The sequence below is a fragment of the Bufo bufo genome, chromosome 6 (assembly GCF_905171765.1).
Source record: "Bufo bufo chromosome 6, aBufBuf1.1, whole genome shotgun sequence".
NCBI lineage: Eukaryota > Metazoa > Chordata > Amphibia > Anura > Bufonidae > Bufo > Bufo bufo.
Genome location: NC_053394.1, coordinates 119596241 through 119613903, shown reverse-complemented (window position 1 = coordinate 119613903; position 17663 = coordinate 119596241). Strand labels below are relative to the sequence as shown.

At 43.4% G+C, this 17663-nt stretch overlaps 1 protein-coding gene across 1 annotated transcript in view; it reads right to left on the bottom strand.

Annotated features, from left to right (window-relative positions):
* The window catches only part of ADA (adenosine deaminase), a 78865-nt gene continuing 61202 nt past the window's right edge, over window positions 1-17663 (bottom strand). The window contains exons 6-11 of the mRNA XM_040435795.1: window positions 13057-13181; window positions 7353-7424; window positions 7149-7250; window positions 3993-4060; window positions 3014-3143; window positions 1-903 (exon numbers count right to left, since the gene is read on the bottom strand). Coding sequence (XP_040291729.1) covers window positions 799-903; window positions 3014-3143; window positions 3993-4060; window positions 7149-7250; window positions 7353-7424; window positions 13057-13181 — 602 coding nt within the window. The 3' untranslated portion in view covers window positions 1-798. The remainder of the gene's footprint in view (window positions 904-3013; window positions 3144-3992; window positions 4061-7148; window positions 7251-7352; window positions 7425-13056; window positions 13182-17663) is intronic.

Here is a 17663-nt window from a genome sequence, read left to right as displayed (position 1 = left end):
GAAAATTGACAGAAAAGTTTCTATTTGGTTTTTGGTATAGCAGGCATTGTCATGCATATTTATTACAGAAATGACGATCCCATTAGAATATTTCTTCAGCAGGATGTCACTTTGTGGTAAGAGCGCTGATGTTTGTGAGGTAATAGGTTACTGTCCTCCATGCTCCAGGACCCGCTCCGCAGGCGCTATATACTGCTGGTCCTATAAGCCTAGGTTTTGCGCATACACATTTTCCCATAAGTAAAGATGAGAGCTCCTCCAGTCCAGCAGATGGCAGCAATTACATTGTCCTATATGTTCATTCCGCCAATTATAGGCCTTTCATGGGGGCGTTATAATCCAGTATGGATGGATCTTCTCCCCGCCATTCTTTGTAGCGCCACAGTTGGGAACAGAAGATAAGGCTGTATATATACTGTAATAATGGTATAGTAACAGTGCAATTAGGAAGACCTGCCCTGCTTCAGGAAGTCCATCGTCTTCAGGCTGATGCCATAATGTCCAGGCCCGTCAACATCCCACATTTTAAAGAGTTGCACAGGATTACGAAATCTGTTTCTTTGTCTGTCAGAGACAGTGCCACCCTTGTCCATGGCTGCGTTTAGTATTGCAGTATTTAAGTGAATCGGACTGGGTTGCAATACCAGGCACAGCCTAGAGACAAGAGTGGTGCTGTTTCTCAAATAACAAGAGGTCCCCTTTTTAATCTTATACATGGTGGCCTGTTGTACAGCTATTCCCACCCTTAAAATGTGGTCTGATGACAGCAACTTCCGGCGTCCCTTTGGTACAATCTGCTCAAAGCCCTGTAGTCAGCACCATGCCATACGCTTCATATAATTTATAAACCAGTTCTTTCTTTTCCTTCTCTGGTAGAAAGCTGGACATTGCTGCATTGATGTTCTGAAATCAGAGAGAAGGGTGAGCCAAGCATCCATGTCACGTAAGGAAATACAAAAAAACTCCTGACTTGGGCCTCATGCACACCACCACATTTTTCTTCCACGTCCGATCCGCATTTTTTTGCAGATCACACACGTACTCATTAATTTCTCTGGGCCGAAAATGTGCGGCCAGCACACATCTCCGCATCCATGTGGCGATTCCGCAGATTATAGGACATGTCCTATTCTTATACCAAACTGGATAAAGTCATGTGCATGAGGCCTTGGAAAAACAGGAGAACCCTTTCTGACTTTTCAGGACGGCGATAATACCGCAGCATGCTGCAGTTTTATCTCCGGTCCAAAAAACTGAACCAATGCCGGATCTGGCTCCAGCATTTTTTTTCCATAGGAATGTATTAGTGTCGGATCCGGCATTCAAATTGGCGCATTGACGGATCCGGTATTCCGGTCTTCGCAGGCGCAGACCTTTTAAAAATGTGAAAATAAATAAATACCGGATCCGTTTTGCCTGATAACACCGGAAAAACGGAACCGGTAATGCAATGCATTTTTCTGACTGATCAGGCATTTTTGTGATCAGGATCCTGATCAGTCAGAAAAAATTACATGCGTTTGCATAGTTTGCCTGATCAGGCAGGCAGTTCAGGCAACGGAACTGCCTGTCGGAATCAAACAACGCAAGTGTGAAAGTACCCTAAGGCCTCTTTCACACGGGCGAGTTTTCCACGCGGGTGCAATGCGTGAGGTGAACGCATTGCACCTGCACTGAATCCAGACCCATTCACTTCTTTGGGGATGTGTACTTGAGCGGTGATTTTCACGCTTCACTTGTGCGTTGCGTGAAAATCGCAGCAAGCTCTATATTGTGCGTTTTTCACGCAACGCAGGCCCCATAGAAGTGAATGGGGCTGCGTGAAAATCGCAAGCATCCGCAAGCAAGTGCAGATGCAGTGCGATTTTCACGCAAGGTTTCTAGGAGATGATCGTGATGGGGACCCGAACTTTGTTATTTTCCCTTATAACATGGTTATAAGGGAAAATAATAGCATTCTTAATGCAGAATGCTTAGTAAAATAGGGCTGGAGGGGTTAAAAAAATAAAATAAAATTGAACTCGCCTCATCCACTTGTTCACGCAGCCCAGCTTCTCTTCTTTCTTCTTCTTTGATGATCTGTGAGGAAAAGGACCTGTGGTGACATCACTGCGCTCATCACATGGTCCATCACCATGGTGATGGATCATGTGATGGACAATGTGATGAGCGCAGTGACGTCACCACAGGTCCTTTTCCTCAAAGAAGAAGAAAGAAGAGAAGCCGGGCTGCGCGAACAAGTGGATGAGGTGAGTTAAATTATTATTTTTTAACCCCTCCAGCCCTACTTTACTAAACATTCCGTTTAAGAATGCTATTATTTTCCCTTATAACCATATACAAGGGAAAATAAAATCTACACAACACCTAATCCAAACCCGAACTTCTGTGAAGAAGTCCGGGTTCGGGTCTGGGTACCAAACATGCCGATTTTTCTCATGCGCATGCAACGCATTAAAACGCTTTGCACTCGCGGGGAAAAATCCTGCATCTTTTCCCGCAACGCAAGGGTTTTTCTGTGATACACATGAGCTCCATTACTAGATTCTCCAGACTATGACTCTGCCTTTCCTGAGTCTGTAAAAGCTCTAATGACTGCCATATTGGTTGTCACGCAGCTTTTCCTGAGGGCTCATGCACACGAACGTATTTGTTTTCCGCGTCCGTTACGTTTTTTATGACTCCGTGTGCATTCCGCTTCCGTATGTCCGCATGGATGTTCCGCAAAAAAGATAGAACGTATCCTATTCTTGTCCGTTTTGCAGACAAGGATAGGCATTGTTACAATGGATCTGCAAAAAAAAAAAAAACGGATGCGATAAGGGTGTCACACGGACGTCATCTGTATTTTTTGCGGACTGCAAAATCCAAATGATCGCGTGCATGAGCCCTGAAACTTACCGTATACAGCATTAAAAAAAAAAGTGGATGGAATTTTTAACAACCCGACATATGAGGGCGACACTAGGATTTATATTTACTGCTATATACATAATATGGAGGCCCAACTTACCACTCGCTTAAATTCATCTTCAGTGAAGCCCATGTGTTTAGCTGCTATATTATAATCCACATCCAAAGTGGATCTGAAGATCAGCGGGTCGTCTGTGTTCAGGGAGTAGTTTGCTTTGTCTTTCATAAATCTGCAGAAAAGGGAGAAACGTCTCACGTGTATTTAAACATGCCGCCATACTACACAAAACGGTATAACAGATGCCATAGAACTTCCACTATTCACTACCTTGATCCCCGTGTCATAGACGCCATTGCGTTTAATCTTTTCCCTCTAGTTTATGTGACCAGTTCAGTAAGGTTTCTGGCGGTATTATTTAGGTTATGTATAGCACTGCAAAGTGGTATTTAGAGATGAGCGAATTTCATATTTTGAAATTCGTTCACGCTTCGTTTGGTGGTAAAAGCAGAATTGCGTTATGGATTCCGTTACCACGGACTATAGCGTAATTTTATGACGGAATGCATAACGGAATGCCTTTAAAGGCATTTCGTTATTCATGCCTTCATAATAGAAGTCTATGGTCTGCAAAACGGATGCGTCCCGTTTCTGTTATGCAGGGGAGTCCTCTCCTGCATAACAGAAACGGGGCGTATCCGTTATGCAGCCCATAGACTTCTATTATGACGGCATGAATAACGGAATGGCTCTAAAGGCATTCCGTCATAGAATTGCGTTATGGTCCATGGTAACGGAATCCATAGCGCAATTCACCTTTTACCAGTAAACGAAGCGTGAAAGAATTTCATAACATGGAATTCGCTCATCTCTAGTGGTAATGTTTGGGCACTGTGTAGAAGCTTTTACATGCCACTATATAGCAGTTATATTTGCACTGTACTGGCTGTGTCATGTAGGGTCTATATGTATCGGACACTGAATAGCTGTATGTGTATATGTAGACACGATATGGTGGTAATACAGTGCACTTCCTACACATGACTGCGGCATTCACTAGCCATGAAGCTGCAGGACTTACTGTTTCACAGGATGTTTGGTGAAGTCTGGGTCACAGGCCCCGGTGAGGTAACTGGACCATGGACAAGTCTATGAAGTACAGAAGAAGAGGGTCAATGGACATTTCAAGCTTTTAGAGAAAGATACATAAATGATGACGTGATTGTACAGTAGTACTGCACAATAGGCTCATACTACACTGTACGCTTCACTATCCCTACGTCTTCTATCCCATTCTGATGATAAGCGGAGCAGCACATTTCATTTTGCATTCCCCACCTTCAAGGAGCCATAACTCTTTTAATTTTCCATTCACATAGCAGTGGCAGTGTGTATTATAATGTCCCCATCCTTTTCCAAAAAGTATTGACAGGATTATATTCTACATATTGCACCTGTCGGAAAACGGCTTCTTAACCCCTTAAAGGAGTTGTCTCACTTCAGCAAGTGGCATTTATTATGTAGATAATAACAACACATTAGGCTACTTTCACACTCGCCTTTGGTGCGGATCCGTCATGGATCTGCATGGACGGATCCGTTCAGATAATACAACCGTCTGCATCCGTTCAGAACGGATCCGTTTGTATTCTCTTTAACCTAGCCAAGACGGATCCGTCTTGAACACCATTGAAAGTCAATTGAGGACGAATCCGTTTTCTATTGTGTCATAGAAAACGGATCCGTCCCCATAGACTTGCATTGTGTGTCAGAGCAGATACGTTTGGCTCAGTTTCGTCAGACGACACCAAACGTTTCGGTGTCCGCCTCCAGAGCGGAACGGAGGCAAACTGATGCATTCTGAGCGGATCCTTTTCCATTCAGAACGCATTAGGGCAAAACTGATCCGTTTTGGACCGCTTGTGAGAGCCCTGAACGGATCTCACAAATGGAAAGCCAAAACGCCTAAGTGAGAGTAGCCTGAGGCTGGGTTCACACTTGAGCGTTTTACAGCGCGTTCAAACGCGCTGTAAAACGCTCAACACATGAAAACCAATGCTTCCCTATGGCCCTGGTTCTCACTTGAGCGTTTTACAGCGCGTTTGAACGCGCTGAAAAACGCCCTACGCTCAAACAAGTTCTTGAGCTTCTTTGGGGCGTTTTGACGCGCGTTTGTGGCCATAGGACACTGCAGTCAATCACACAAACGCGCGTCTACTATTGTAAAAAACGCGCATAAAAACGCGCGACAAAAACGCGCGTTAAACGCGCATATCAAGGACGCTCAGGTCTGAACCCAGCCTTAGGCTCAATTCACACCTGAGCGTTCTCAAAGGAGCGCTCTGTATGCGCGATTGTACGGGCGTTTACAAACGCGCATACAGAGACAAGCGTACACACAGTGTCGCGCGTTCCCGAAAGTCTATAGTACGGGAACGCGCGACAAGCGCCCAAAAAAACGCTCCTGTACTTGTGTGAGCGTCGGGCGTTTTACAGCGCGATCGTACGCGCTGTAAAACGCCCAGGTGAGAACCATTCCCATAGGGAAGCATTGGTTTCTCCTTGTTGAGCGTTTTACAGCGCGTAGGAACGCGCTGTAAAACGCTCAGGTGTGAATTGAGCCTTAGTGAGTGGCTTGTATTGACTTCCTCTACATAATAAATGCTATTTGCTGAAGTGAGACAACCCCTTTAAGGAGCCAGCAATTTTTTTTGTTTTCATTTTGCACTCCACACCTTCCAGGACCCATAACTTTTTTTTGTTCCGTTCCCTTTTCCGTTCACGTAGCTGTATGAGGGCTTGTTTTTTGCGAGACAAGTTGCACTTTGTAATGCCACCATGTTATGAGGCATACAATTTTGTGGGAAGCTGGAAAAGCAATTCCAATTTGTGTGGAGTTGGAAAAAAATGTAATTTAGCCATAGTTTTATGGGTTTCATTTTTAGATTTTACCTTCAATGTCCGGGTCAATACGATTACAAGGATAACACAATTATATTGTTTTCTCGTGTTTAAATACTTAAAAAAAGAAATGCAAACGTTGAAAAAAAACAAGAAAAAATAACTATTTTCTTTTCTTATTTACGTCACCATACTCTGTCACCCCATAACTTTTTTATATTTAACTTTACTGAGCTGTGTGAGGGCTCATTTTTTGTTGGATGATCTGTAGTTTTTATTGATACCATTTTGGAGTGTGTGTGTGTGACAATCCATCTACACTGTATGTCATCCATATTCCACGTGGATTGCTAGACTAAAAAAGGGATTTCTGGAGCATCTCCTTCCAATAGGTGCCATCTGTGTTGTCAGTGGTTTTCACAGACCCTTAAGATGGATCTACAAGGCCCAATTTTTGGGCCAATTATTGGGATGACCATTCCTGTGAATGCTCATTCCTGACAATCTGCCCGTCTAAATGTGCCCCCGATGAACGAGCAACACTCATCAGATGATTCTGTCATTCGTGCAGGCACCACCAATTATGACTTCTGAGCAGCAGATCGTGCTGTCTAAACCGAGATCTGCTGCCCAGAAACAATGGTTCTGTATGAGGACGAGGGATGGCAATAGCGATCCCTCGTCCTCATACCGTGAAGGACATTGCTGCATGTCAATACAATCGGCTGTAACATTGTGCGGTGTAAACCTGCCTTTAGACATCAATCGGCATCGCAGACTAAAGAACTGCATGTCTGCTTCTTTTTTTTCGCTTCAATTTATAGGCCTAAGGCCTCCTTCACATGTTAGTAAATCATGGACGTTAATGGGAGTATTCACACATCAGTGGTTTTACAATTAGTACAATCCTTTTTGGCATTGACGTCCCCACCCATCCCTTGGTTGAACTTGATGGACCTATGTCTTTTTTTTTATTAACGATGTAACTATGAATACGGATGACAACACGGACCAAACACAGATCCGTCATGGATGTATTCCCGGTCCGATGTCATCACAGAGTCATGATGGCATCCGTAAATACGTCCATGAGGAATTGGTGGTCCTAACCTATTTCCCACTGGTCATAATTATTAGGAGGAAACAAAACATTTTAAGGATACATGGAGAAATGGGGAAAATTTAGCTTCATAAGGCGAAATTTTGCTCTGGTCACAAAGGCCCAAATGATCCCCTGGTCATAAAAGGGTTAAAGAAAGAGGACGCCCTGCGTGTCGGTGCTCCTGCAGAGATGCCATTACTTATGACAGTCCATGATTGTGAATACATTACACACCTCAAAATGCATCTTCTTATTGAGTAGCTCCTTGTATAGGTGCGGGTCTTCTATGGTGTGGTAGCCGTGTCCAATCCTTTCTGCCTTTAGCACCTCCACGGCCTGGAATACAATACATCACAGTGTCACCAAAGGAGCGGTCAGGTCCGATACGTCCCACACACCATTTACCTCTCCGTTCCCTTCTTTACTTTCTATTCTTACCTCCTTCACAACACTTGGGGGCCCGACTTCTCCTGCATGTACTGTTCTGTGGATGCCACATCTTACAGCTTCCTGCAACCAAGGAGAAGTTAAAGGGGCCTTTTACCAGCACAATATCCCATATCTTGACCCACATGAGAAGCACAGACGTCTTATTACGTTGGCGCTATAGGGGCGCAGACATATCAGCTGCACCTGATGCCTGAGGGGGGACGACGACAAAGGTCCCTCTGCCACCTATGGCACCGTTATTACAAATGGCACAGGGTAGGTGGAGGGACCAGGCGCTTTACTCTGGAGCTCATGCACACAACCGTATCTGTTTTGCGATACGCAAATCACGGATCCTGGCTGTGTACATTCCACCATTTTTTTTTTTTCAAACTTCAGTACAAATGTCCTATCCTTGTCTACAAAACGGTCAAGAATAGGACATGTTCTGTCTCTTTTTGCTGATGTATGGATGTGGACAGCCCACTGTCTGCATCTTTTGTGGTCCCATTGAAATGAATGTGTCCGCACCCGATCCACAAAAAAAGAGGATCGGATATGGACCAAATGTATGGTGGTGTCCATGAGCCCTTACACTGCTTTCCAGACTCAGGTTTTTGTGCCATAATATAGTGATTCCTGTAGATTGCCAATGAAAACCTTTGAACCATTTACAATTCGATATGTATTCAGGTATTATACATCATCAGCTCTTTACCCCGCTGTAAAATTCCTGCACTTATCTGTAACAAACAGAGAATTTACAGCCATCCCATAAAATAGGTGTTCCCAGCAGGTTGGAATGTAACCATATAGCCTTGTGTCAGCAGATATAGCTAATTGAAGGTTGGCACCCGCCGCGTACGCAGGTTTTCTCAAGGGGGGGTATTCTTGCCGATGCGACATGTTAGTCCTGGTGCAGAAAAGTCAGTGCGGGCCATTTATTAAGGGATTTACAACTATTTTAGTCGGAAAAATAGTCGCAAGTCAATTTTTTTTAACTGGCCGTGCGACAGTATTTACACCATGTTAGACGGGGCAGGGGCAGAGTGGGGCCATATCGAGGGCCGGGTCTACTAACATTTACCAATAGGCGTATTAGACAGGTCTTACAGTAGCGCAGGGGGGAAACTAAGACTGGCATAAGAAGCCAGTCTTAGTAAGCGTACCCCAGTCTGTTTGCTACTCGGTATCTGACATTTCAATTCAGCCTCTAGTTAAGTAAATGCAATGCCAGGCACAGCCTATGGACAGGAGTGGTGCGGTTTTCAAAAATAAGAGGGACCCATTTTCTAATCTGAGACAAACCACTTTAAATTTTGGATTATTAATAAAGAATTAAAGAGAGATAGTAATTCTTAATATACTGCAATGCATACAATGCACCACCAGGTGTCAGCATTGTTCTGATAAATTATTATATAGACAAGAGGTCAGCAACCTTCGGCACTACAACTACACTCCCAGTATGCACATCGGCTTTGCTGTTATTCCCATAGAAGTGAATGGAGCATTCTGGGAGTGGTAGTTTCAGAACAGCTGATCGGCGGGCAGGGTTGCCAACCCAATAATTTTTTTTTTTTCTGGACAACTTATCCCAAAATTACAGACAGACAGTAGTGTAGAGCAAATGGAAGTTCACGAAGTGGACTTCGATCCAAATTTCAGGAAAAAACAGATTCACCATTAAGCCGAATTTCCTTGTGCTTCGTGGTAACGTATAGATTTTCCCTGAAATGGCGGTAAAAAAAAATCATACTTACCTCATCTATTTGAACGGAAAGAGACCGCCGCAGCCACCGAGCTCGAAGATCCTGCGCGAAATCACATGCACAGTGATGTATGACGTCATCACGTGCCGCACAAGATTTTGCTCTGGATCTTCAAGCAAGATAACCGTGGCGACCTCTTGGCACTCAAATGGAGGTAAGTATGAGTAATTTTTTTTTTTTTTGTGGATCAACCCCTGAAAGGCCTTAATATTAGTCTCTGAGGCCGCAATCAGAGATAAACACGGCATCTGAGGGGTTCAATGACGAGGGGCGGGGCAATCGCCGTTCCCTGTCATTGCACTCGCTATTTACAAAGAAATGAGAATTGTGACAAAGTAATTAGTCACAAAGCAAATTTTTGGGGAAAATTCAGCGAAGCAGCCGAATCTAATTTTTGAGAACTTCGCTCAGCCAGTATCAGCTGTAAAATGATGATAATTACCACCAAAATAATCAACTCCACCACCACCACCCTCAAGAAAATCACGGACACACCTATTTTTTCCAGACACAGGAAAAAGGTCACCAATTTTTACAGACTGTCCAGACCATAGCTCCCAACTTTTTGGACGGTCAAAGAGGGGCACTTAATTGTGTGAAAGATCTATTTTTCCTGCCTATTTATACACAATAGCGCAAAAAAATTTTGAATACAGAAATTTCTAAAATCTAAATTGCATGGAATAATGAAAAAATATACAAGGCGGGCTTTAATATACAAGGTAGGAACCAGACCAACACTTTCTGGATCAATGTTATAAATGTCTACACCTCAGATGAAAAAGAGGGACATTTAAGGAGTAAGGAGGGACAGAGGGACTTCGGTAAAAAGTAGGGACTGTCCCTTCAAACGGACTTGCTGGGCACAAGAACCTAGAATAATAAAGCGGCAGCGTATTCCACAACTCTGAACAATCAGAGACCTTCAAAATGATAAATACTGTAGTACAAATGGCTGAAAGGAGAGTCCAAAGGGCACGGACCATAAGAGCTGACGATCTAAAGCTTTGCATTGATCAGTCTGTTCTTAGACTGGATGGATACCAGCTGCCTCCATGATGGAAACACACATTTGTTATGATGTTTGGTCTGGTCATAGGACACAATGTGAGAAGCTCCATCCAGAGACGAAGCTCCTGCACGCCCCCCCAAACACACACAACACTTTCATACCAGGGCCCATTCACACAGTGTACTTCGTGGCTTAGCTCTACTGAAAGGAGCAACGCCACGAGTGGACAGCACTCAAGAGGCGGCTGTCTACCTACCGCACCAAGAAAAGACATGTGCCATATTGGTGCAGTTGCGGCTTTAAATCACTGGCCCTGAAAGTACAGCGCCACCTCCCAATGAAAACAATGGGAGGCAGACACCATACAGCCAATGGCAGAAGTTTGGCGCAGCGTCCAGGCCAAAAGTCCACAGTGGGAACAACCCTTGAAGTAGTTTTTGACCACCTGGGTCTGGCTGTGACTGCAACTCTAGTGACATGATCTATCATACATGGTAACGTACCATATAAGCAGGGCTAGACCATAAGTGGGATTCAGAAAGAACATTTTTTTCTATTCACAAACAGCAAGCAGAGATCTGGTAAGGAATGGTTACACAAAGTTAATAGGAAGTTGCAGGACAGACTCGGTGACTACACTGCCTGTAAGTATTTCCCAGCGTGTAACTTCCGCGTTCCAGTAGTCTCTGTACAATAGACATGTACTAAGCTGTGTGTCACCCGTCCCTCACGGACACGCCTGTGCTCGCAGCTTACTATACTGTATAGTCAGTGGTAAAGCAGTCATCTCATTGTGTTACCACATACCAGGGGAGGGCTCTGCCCAGCACCCAGGACTGCATTACTATCCTCCTGCCTGAGCGACACTTTAGGGTGAAGTTCTCACATTATGTATTTGTTCCAAAATTTCTGTTGTGGAATCTGCATTGAAATTCTGCAACAACGTACAGAATACAATGGTAGCGACATCTCAAATCTCATTATTTATCAAAACTTGTGTCAATAGCAACCAATCAGATTCCGCCTTTCATTTTCTAAAGGACCTCTGAAAAATGAAAGGTGGAATCTCTTTTGTTGCTATGGGTAACAAAACCAGTTTTCCCTTACAACAGTTTTGATAAATGACCCCCTGTAAGTGAATGGGCAGCATGTCCCATGTCTAACCCGCAGCATGTCCTATCTAGGGTTGGGCGATATCAAAATTATTCCCACGATAATGATATATATATATCGCGATAAATGCCCATTTAGAATTAAAAAAAACCTCAAAACATGTACTGGTGTTTCCGTGTTGCCCCCATACATTATAATGTCTCCTTGATGTCCCCATACAGTAATATCTCTCAGTTGCCCCACCAAGAACAGGGTCACCGTCCCCCCCCCAATCTGATGTAGCGGCCGGTCGGGCATGCACCCTACTGCTCCATTCATTCTTTATGGGAGTGCTGGAGATGGCAGCTATCAGCTATCTCTGGCACTTCCATAGACAATGGAACATGCTAGCAGAAAACCCTGATAAATGGGTTGTTCAGAGTGTGCCCATCATAGGTGCACATTGTCAGGAAGGGCACACTGGCATCATAAACATGCCTTTCAGCCAAATAAAACTTTGGGGGGGGGGGGGGGGGTCATTTACTAAAGACCGGCGCTTCCCATATGGGTCTTAGTCCCTACACACTACAGCCATATTACCGCAACCCCAGAGCACAGCGCCTGTTATATCAGTCCCGGACTCTCCGCGCAGCAGCCACACGGAGCACAGCGACTGTTATCCAGCACCAGTCTCCTGACTCCGGGGGTTTACATCCGCTAGATGCCATTTCTTTGTGACCTAATGGACCTGAGATACTTTATTAGGCTACATGCACACAACCGTATTTATTTTGCATAAAACACGGATACCAGCCGTTTGCTTCCCACACTTTCCCATCCCACACTATTGTAAAAATGTCTATTCTTGTCCTCAAAATCAGTTTTTGAGGAACGGACATGCGGACAAATTGATACAGACAGCATCCGTATGACGTCCACGTTTTTGCAGCCCCCTAGAAATGAATGTGTCTGTATTCGATCCGCAAAAAATGCTGTTTGGATGCAGACCAAATATACGGTCATCTGCATCTGTATGTTTTTCCCTTTACGAAACTCTGCGCGTAAAAATCGCAAGTGATCCGCAATGTGTGCAGGTAGTCTAAGGAGCTCTACCATCATGATAACCCCTTTATACATGTGCTATCAGTGCCCGTGGGAGACCCGTCTATTGGCCAGGGCAGACAAGGAGCAGATACTGTGGAGGCATGGTTCATTTTAATACATCAATGTAGAACACTCTGTGGTCGCCCGTAGTTTCCCCCAATTACAGTATAACAGTTGACTAGTGGGGATTACAGCAGCCTGACCCCTAACTGATGTCCAGTCATTGCCACAATTGTCCAAGAATCATGAAGTAATGTGATACTGTAAGACGAGGTGAAACTTTGGCATCAGATAGTTATTAGTAAGGACACAAATCACAGAGGGGGATCAATGTGCTGTAAAATCCTCGTCCTCATACGTGTGCCAGGTCTGGCATCTACTCCAGGATCTTCATATCTCAAAATATTTCTTGTACAAACAACTCACTTATAAATATGAAGCCACAGAAGGTCAGAGGCAGCAGATGAACATGGTGTGGGCCTGTCCGAGCACAGAGAGCTCTACTGTTCCCATACTGGGCACTGAAATCCTACACAAACACAACATGGCCGTGGAAAGGAACTCAATGGGGGGAGGCGAGGAAACACCCACAAACCTCTACCACAGTCATCTGCACCTTAGGCTCTCCAGTTGTATTTTTGCGACAGCTGCTGTATACATTAAGTATACATTAAGTGATCTATGGTTCCAACCAGGCGGATGGTAAACATCCACCTCATTTTATACTGCTCACCTCATATGCCTTTCTGTGCCCTGGAGCCGCCTCAAGGTCCAGAGATTCATCACCTGCCAGGTCAATTGCTACTACAGTGTCGTTTTGATATTTCTTGCAGAGTTCTACCACCTCTAAGGACCAGTCTGTAAAAAGATCAGAAAGAAGCATTCAATGTCAAGGTATAATAGACTTCACACCACTGAGACTGAACGTAACATGGTGTCACATCATAGGGTCAACCAGAGCAGATTCCACCTTGGAGACCTAGTGGACCTCCACCACCCACCTTCCCTGGTCAGTTGTTATAATCATAGAGAATCGGGGATGGAAAACCAGGTCCCCTTTCCACACAGGTCGATGTGATGCAAGGCTGTTATCGCACCCACCTGGTTGGAACCATAGATCACTTGGAAAGGCTTGAGTCTGGCACTGCCTGATGCCAACATGGGTGTGACCAGCAGAGTGTGGGGGCAAATGTGGCTGCAATGAATACATGCGGCTATGGGCAGTGGGAATTTTCATGAAAATCAATTATGACATGACATCATAAGCATGTCAATATAATGGGCGACTAATGTCAACAACTGAAATTAATACCTGTTAATATAAGTTATATAAAAGTAGGAACTTCTGGTAAATATTATATTCCACTCCCATCATGCCTCTAAATATATCAAAAATGTAATTTAAAAGGGTATTCCTTTTTGGTTTATAGAATAGGAAATTTTATATATTTAAAACAATTTTCCAAATATGCATGTATTTAAAATTTTGCTTACTTTTCTTATTTCAGGTTGTCAGCCCCTATCTGTACAGTACAATGGTATAACCCATGTATCAGTCAGTCCTGTGTAATGCATCCATGGCCTAACTGAAACATGGCATCAGTCATGTGACACTCCACTGACATTCAGTAAGCAATATGGCATATATGTGCTGGGACATCACACAGGACACTTCTATGACATAGGAGTAATGGTGTAAACCATTGTGGCTATTACAACTACGTCATTGTATGTGTGTTTACATGGCTGCCTGTTTCCAGTTGATAAGTAAAATGGTTGCCTGTCTCTAGGCGATGTAGTCCTGTTGTTAAAAAGTTAACTGTAAACAAAGAAAAAACACATACAGGTGAGACAGAGAATGTTTGAAGTGCTTCTACACTGACACTGGCAGGCATGATGAGGAGCTACTTCTGGCAGTAGTACTGTATGTACTTTATTTACCATAATTTTTACTCTATAAGACGCACTTTTTCCACCCAAAAGTGGGAAGAAAATGTCAGTGTGTCTTATGAGGTGAATACTAATAGGTGCTTCTGGAAGCTCTCATTAGTACACAGTAGGAATGGGGAACTGTGAAAACAGCGCTCCTGGTGCTGGCTGTACTCACTGCTCCCTGGGTGCCACTCTGCACTGTGCCACGACTGCATACAGCGTCATGGTCACGATTCAGCGTGGCGCCCAGAGATCAGGGAGTGGGGAGTGCATGAAGAGAATGCTGGATCTGTGCGTGGTGAGTGGTAGTAAGTTCATTTATTTTATGTCTAATCTGAGGTCTGGTGAAGGTAGGAGGTATGATGAGTACTGGGGTTCTGATCTGAGGACTGATAACAAATGGAGGTCTGATCTGAGGTGTGATAACTATTTAGGGCCTGATCTGAGGTCTGTACTGAGGGTCTAAATATGGGGGTCTGATGAGTATTGGAGGCCTGATATAAGGCCTGATGAGGAATGGGGTTCTGATCTGAGGTCTGATAACTATTTAGGGCCTAATCTGAGGTCTGTATTTAGGGTCTGATTTGGGTATCTGATGAGTATTGGGGGCCTGATATGAAGTCTCATGAGGAATGGGGGTTTGATCGGAGGTCTGATGAGCATTGGGGGTCGGAGAAAAGATATCTTTTTTTCTAATTTTCCTCCTCTCAATCCTATGTGCATCTTATGGTCAGGTACAGCAAACAATACGGTATATGCATCTCAAGATGCTACTATTCACATGTTAGCTATCTAGACAGTAAACTGAATGCTAGAGGTCACACAACAGGATTGAGGGTCACATGACTGACACCATCTTTAGTCCTATTTCGACTTTATACAGATGTACTTTACAGGACTAAAATGGGGTGTACCATTTGTGCGATTATAATAAAAGTCTGAGAGCAAAATTTTTAAAAAACATGTATATTAGAAAATTGTATAACTGCCTATTCTCTAAACAAATAAAATCATCAAACAAATGTAATTATTAAAGCCGGAACATGGGCTCACTGATGCCCTCTGCTGGGGAAACATTTTGATTGATGATTTACCAGGAGGAATAGGGAAGAGGAATCGTTGTGAACATAATTCTGGTTTCTAAAATAGTTGCCGCTATTCATGCCCAATTAGCCACAGGTCTTACAAAGACAGATTACCGACCCTTATTCTGTTTGAAATAGGGTGTGCAGTTGTGGATGTTCCTCTCCAAGTCTGGAGAGGTCTCTGACAACCTGTGTGGTTCAAGGGTTTGTTAACAACCTTAAGTGAGGAGTTCTTCTAAATTCTTCATTTCGACGTCAACACTAATCCTGTTGCTGTTTAGAGCTGTTGATGTTCCTGCCCAACTCTATAAATGACTCAGTGTTGTTGCTTTCTTTGGACTTGTCCTGGTCCCATGAAAACAATTGCTGCTGACAAGTAGCGTTTTTGGACTCCTAGGTGGAGCGGGTCAGTCAGTGCAGCACCAGCCCTGGGACTGGATGACAGGTGGAATTACGGATTATATAGGAACTCCGCCTTGTAAGCGATGGGCATCATCCTATTACCTGCAAGTTATGTACGGTGTATTCATAACATCACTCACTGATTTCCAGTCAGTTAAAGAGATATTTATCCGTCAGCAAATGTAGCTTAATCCCTGCATAATAAAAGGTTACACAATGTCGGCCTTTGTGTATTGATTTCTCAGAGTTTCTGATATCTCAGCAACAGTAAGCAGAGGATGAAATTCTGTACTGGCCATCTAATTGAGCTCAGTCTTATAATTCTTCATTATAATTCATTAATAATCTCTGCCCCAGTCATATTTGACCAACTCAACAAAAAAATGTATGTGAGTACTTAAAGGGCATCTGTCACCAGGTTTGTACCTATAAACCTGGCTGACCTGTTGGCAGCTGAAGGCATCTGTGTTGGCCCCATGTTCATATGTGCCCGCATTGCTGAGAAAAATGATGTTATAATATATGCAAATGAGCCTCTAGGAGCAACGGGGGCATTGCCATTACACCTAGAGGCTCTGCTCTCTCTGCAACTGCTGCACCCTCTGCATTATGATTGACAGGTTCAGGTGTGATGACGTTTTCACCGCCTCTTTCGATCACAGTGCAGAGGGCGCAGCAGTTGCAGAGAGAGCAGAGCCTGTAGGTATAATGGAAACGCTCCTATTGCTCCTAGAGGATCATTTGCAAATATTAAAATACCATTTTTCTCAGCAATAAACATTACTGATAGAGCCCTAGTATTTAAGGATAGGGTCTGTTCCACAGGACCAGAGCATTGCAAATGTGGTGGCAATATTCAAAAATGGGTCGAAAGGTTATTCCGGAAACTATAGGCGAGTAAGTTTAACAGCTTTTGTGGGTAAACTGTTTGAAGGTTTTCTAAGAGATGCTATCCTGGAGTATCGTATTAGCATGGGTTTATGAGGGCTCAGTCCTGTCAAACGTAATCAGTCTCTATGAGGAGGTAAGTTGACTTGACCTGTGTGAGTCAGTGCATGTTATATATCTTGCCTTCTCCAAAGCATTTAATACTGTGCCACATAAAAGGTTAGTATATAAAATGAGAATGCTCGGACTGGGAGAAAACGTCTGTATGTGGGTAAGTAACTGGCTCAATGATAGAAAACAGAGGGTGGTTATTAACGGTACATACTCAGATTGGGTCACTGTCACTAGTGGAGTACCTCAGGGGTCAGTATTGGGCCCTCTTCTTTTCAATATATTTATTAATGATCTTGTTGAAGGCTTGCATAGTAAAGTATCAATTTTTGCAGATGACACTAAACTGTGTAAAGTAATTAATACGGAACAGAACAGTATACTGTACATATATCCTACAGAAGACAGTATACTGTACATATATCCTACAGAGGACAGTATACTGTACATATATCCTACAGAGGACAGTATACTGTACATATATCCTACAGAGGACAGTATACTGTACATATATCCTACAGAGGACAGTATACTGTACATATATACTACAGAGGACAGTATACTGTACATATATACTACAGAGGACAGTATACTGTACATATATCCTACAGAGGACAGTATACTGTACATATATACTACAGAGGACAGTATACTGTACATATATCCTACAGAGGACAGTATACTGTACATATATCCTACAGAAGACAGTATACTGTACATATATACTACAGAGGACAGTATACTATACATATATCCTACAGAAGACAGTATACTGTACATATATCCTACAGAGGACAGTATACTGTACATATATACTACAGAGGACAGTATACTGTACATATATCCTACAGAAGACAGTATACTGTACATATATCCTACAGAGGACAGTATACTGTACATATATACTACAGAGGACAGTATA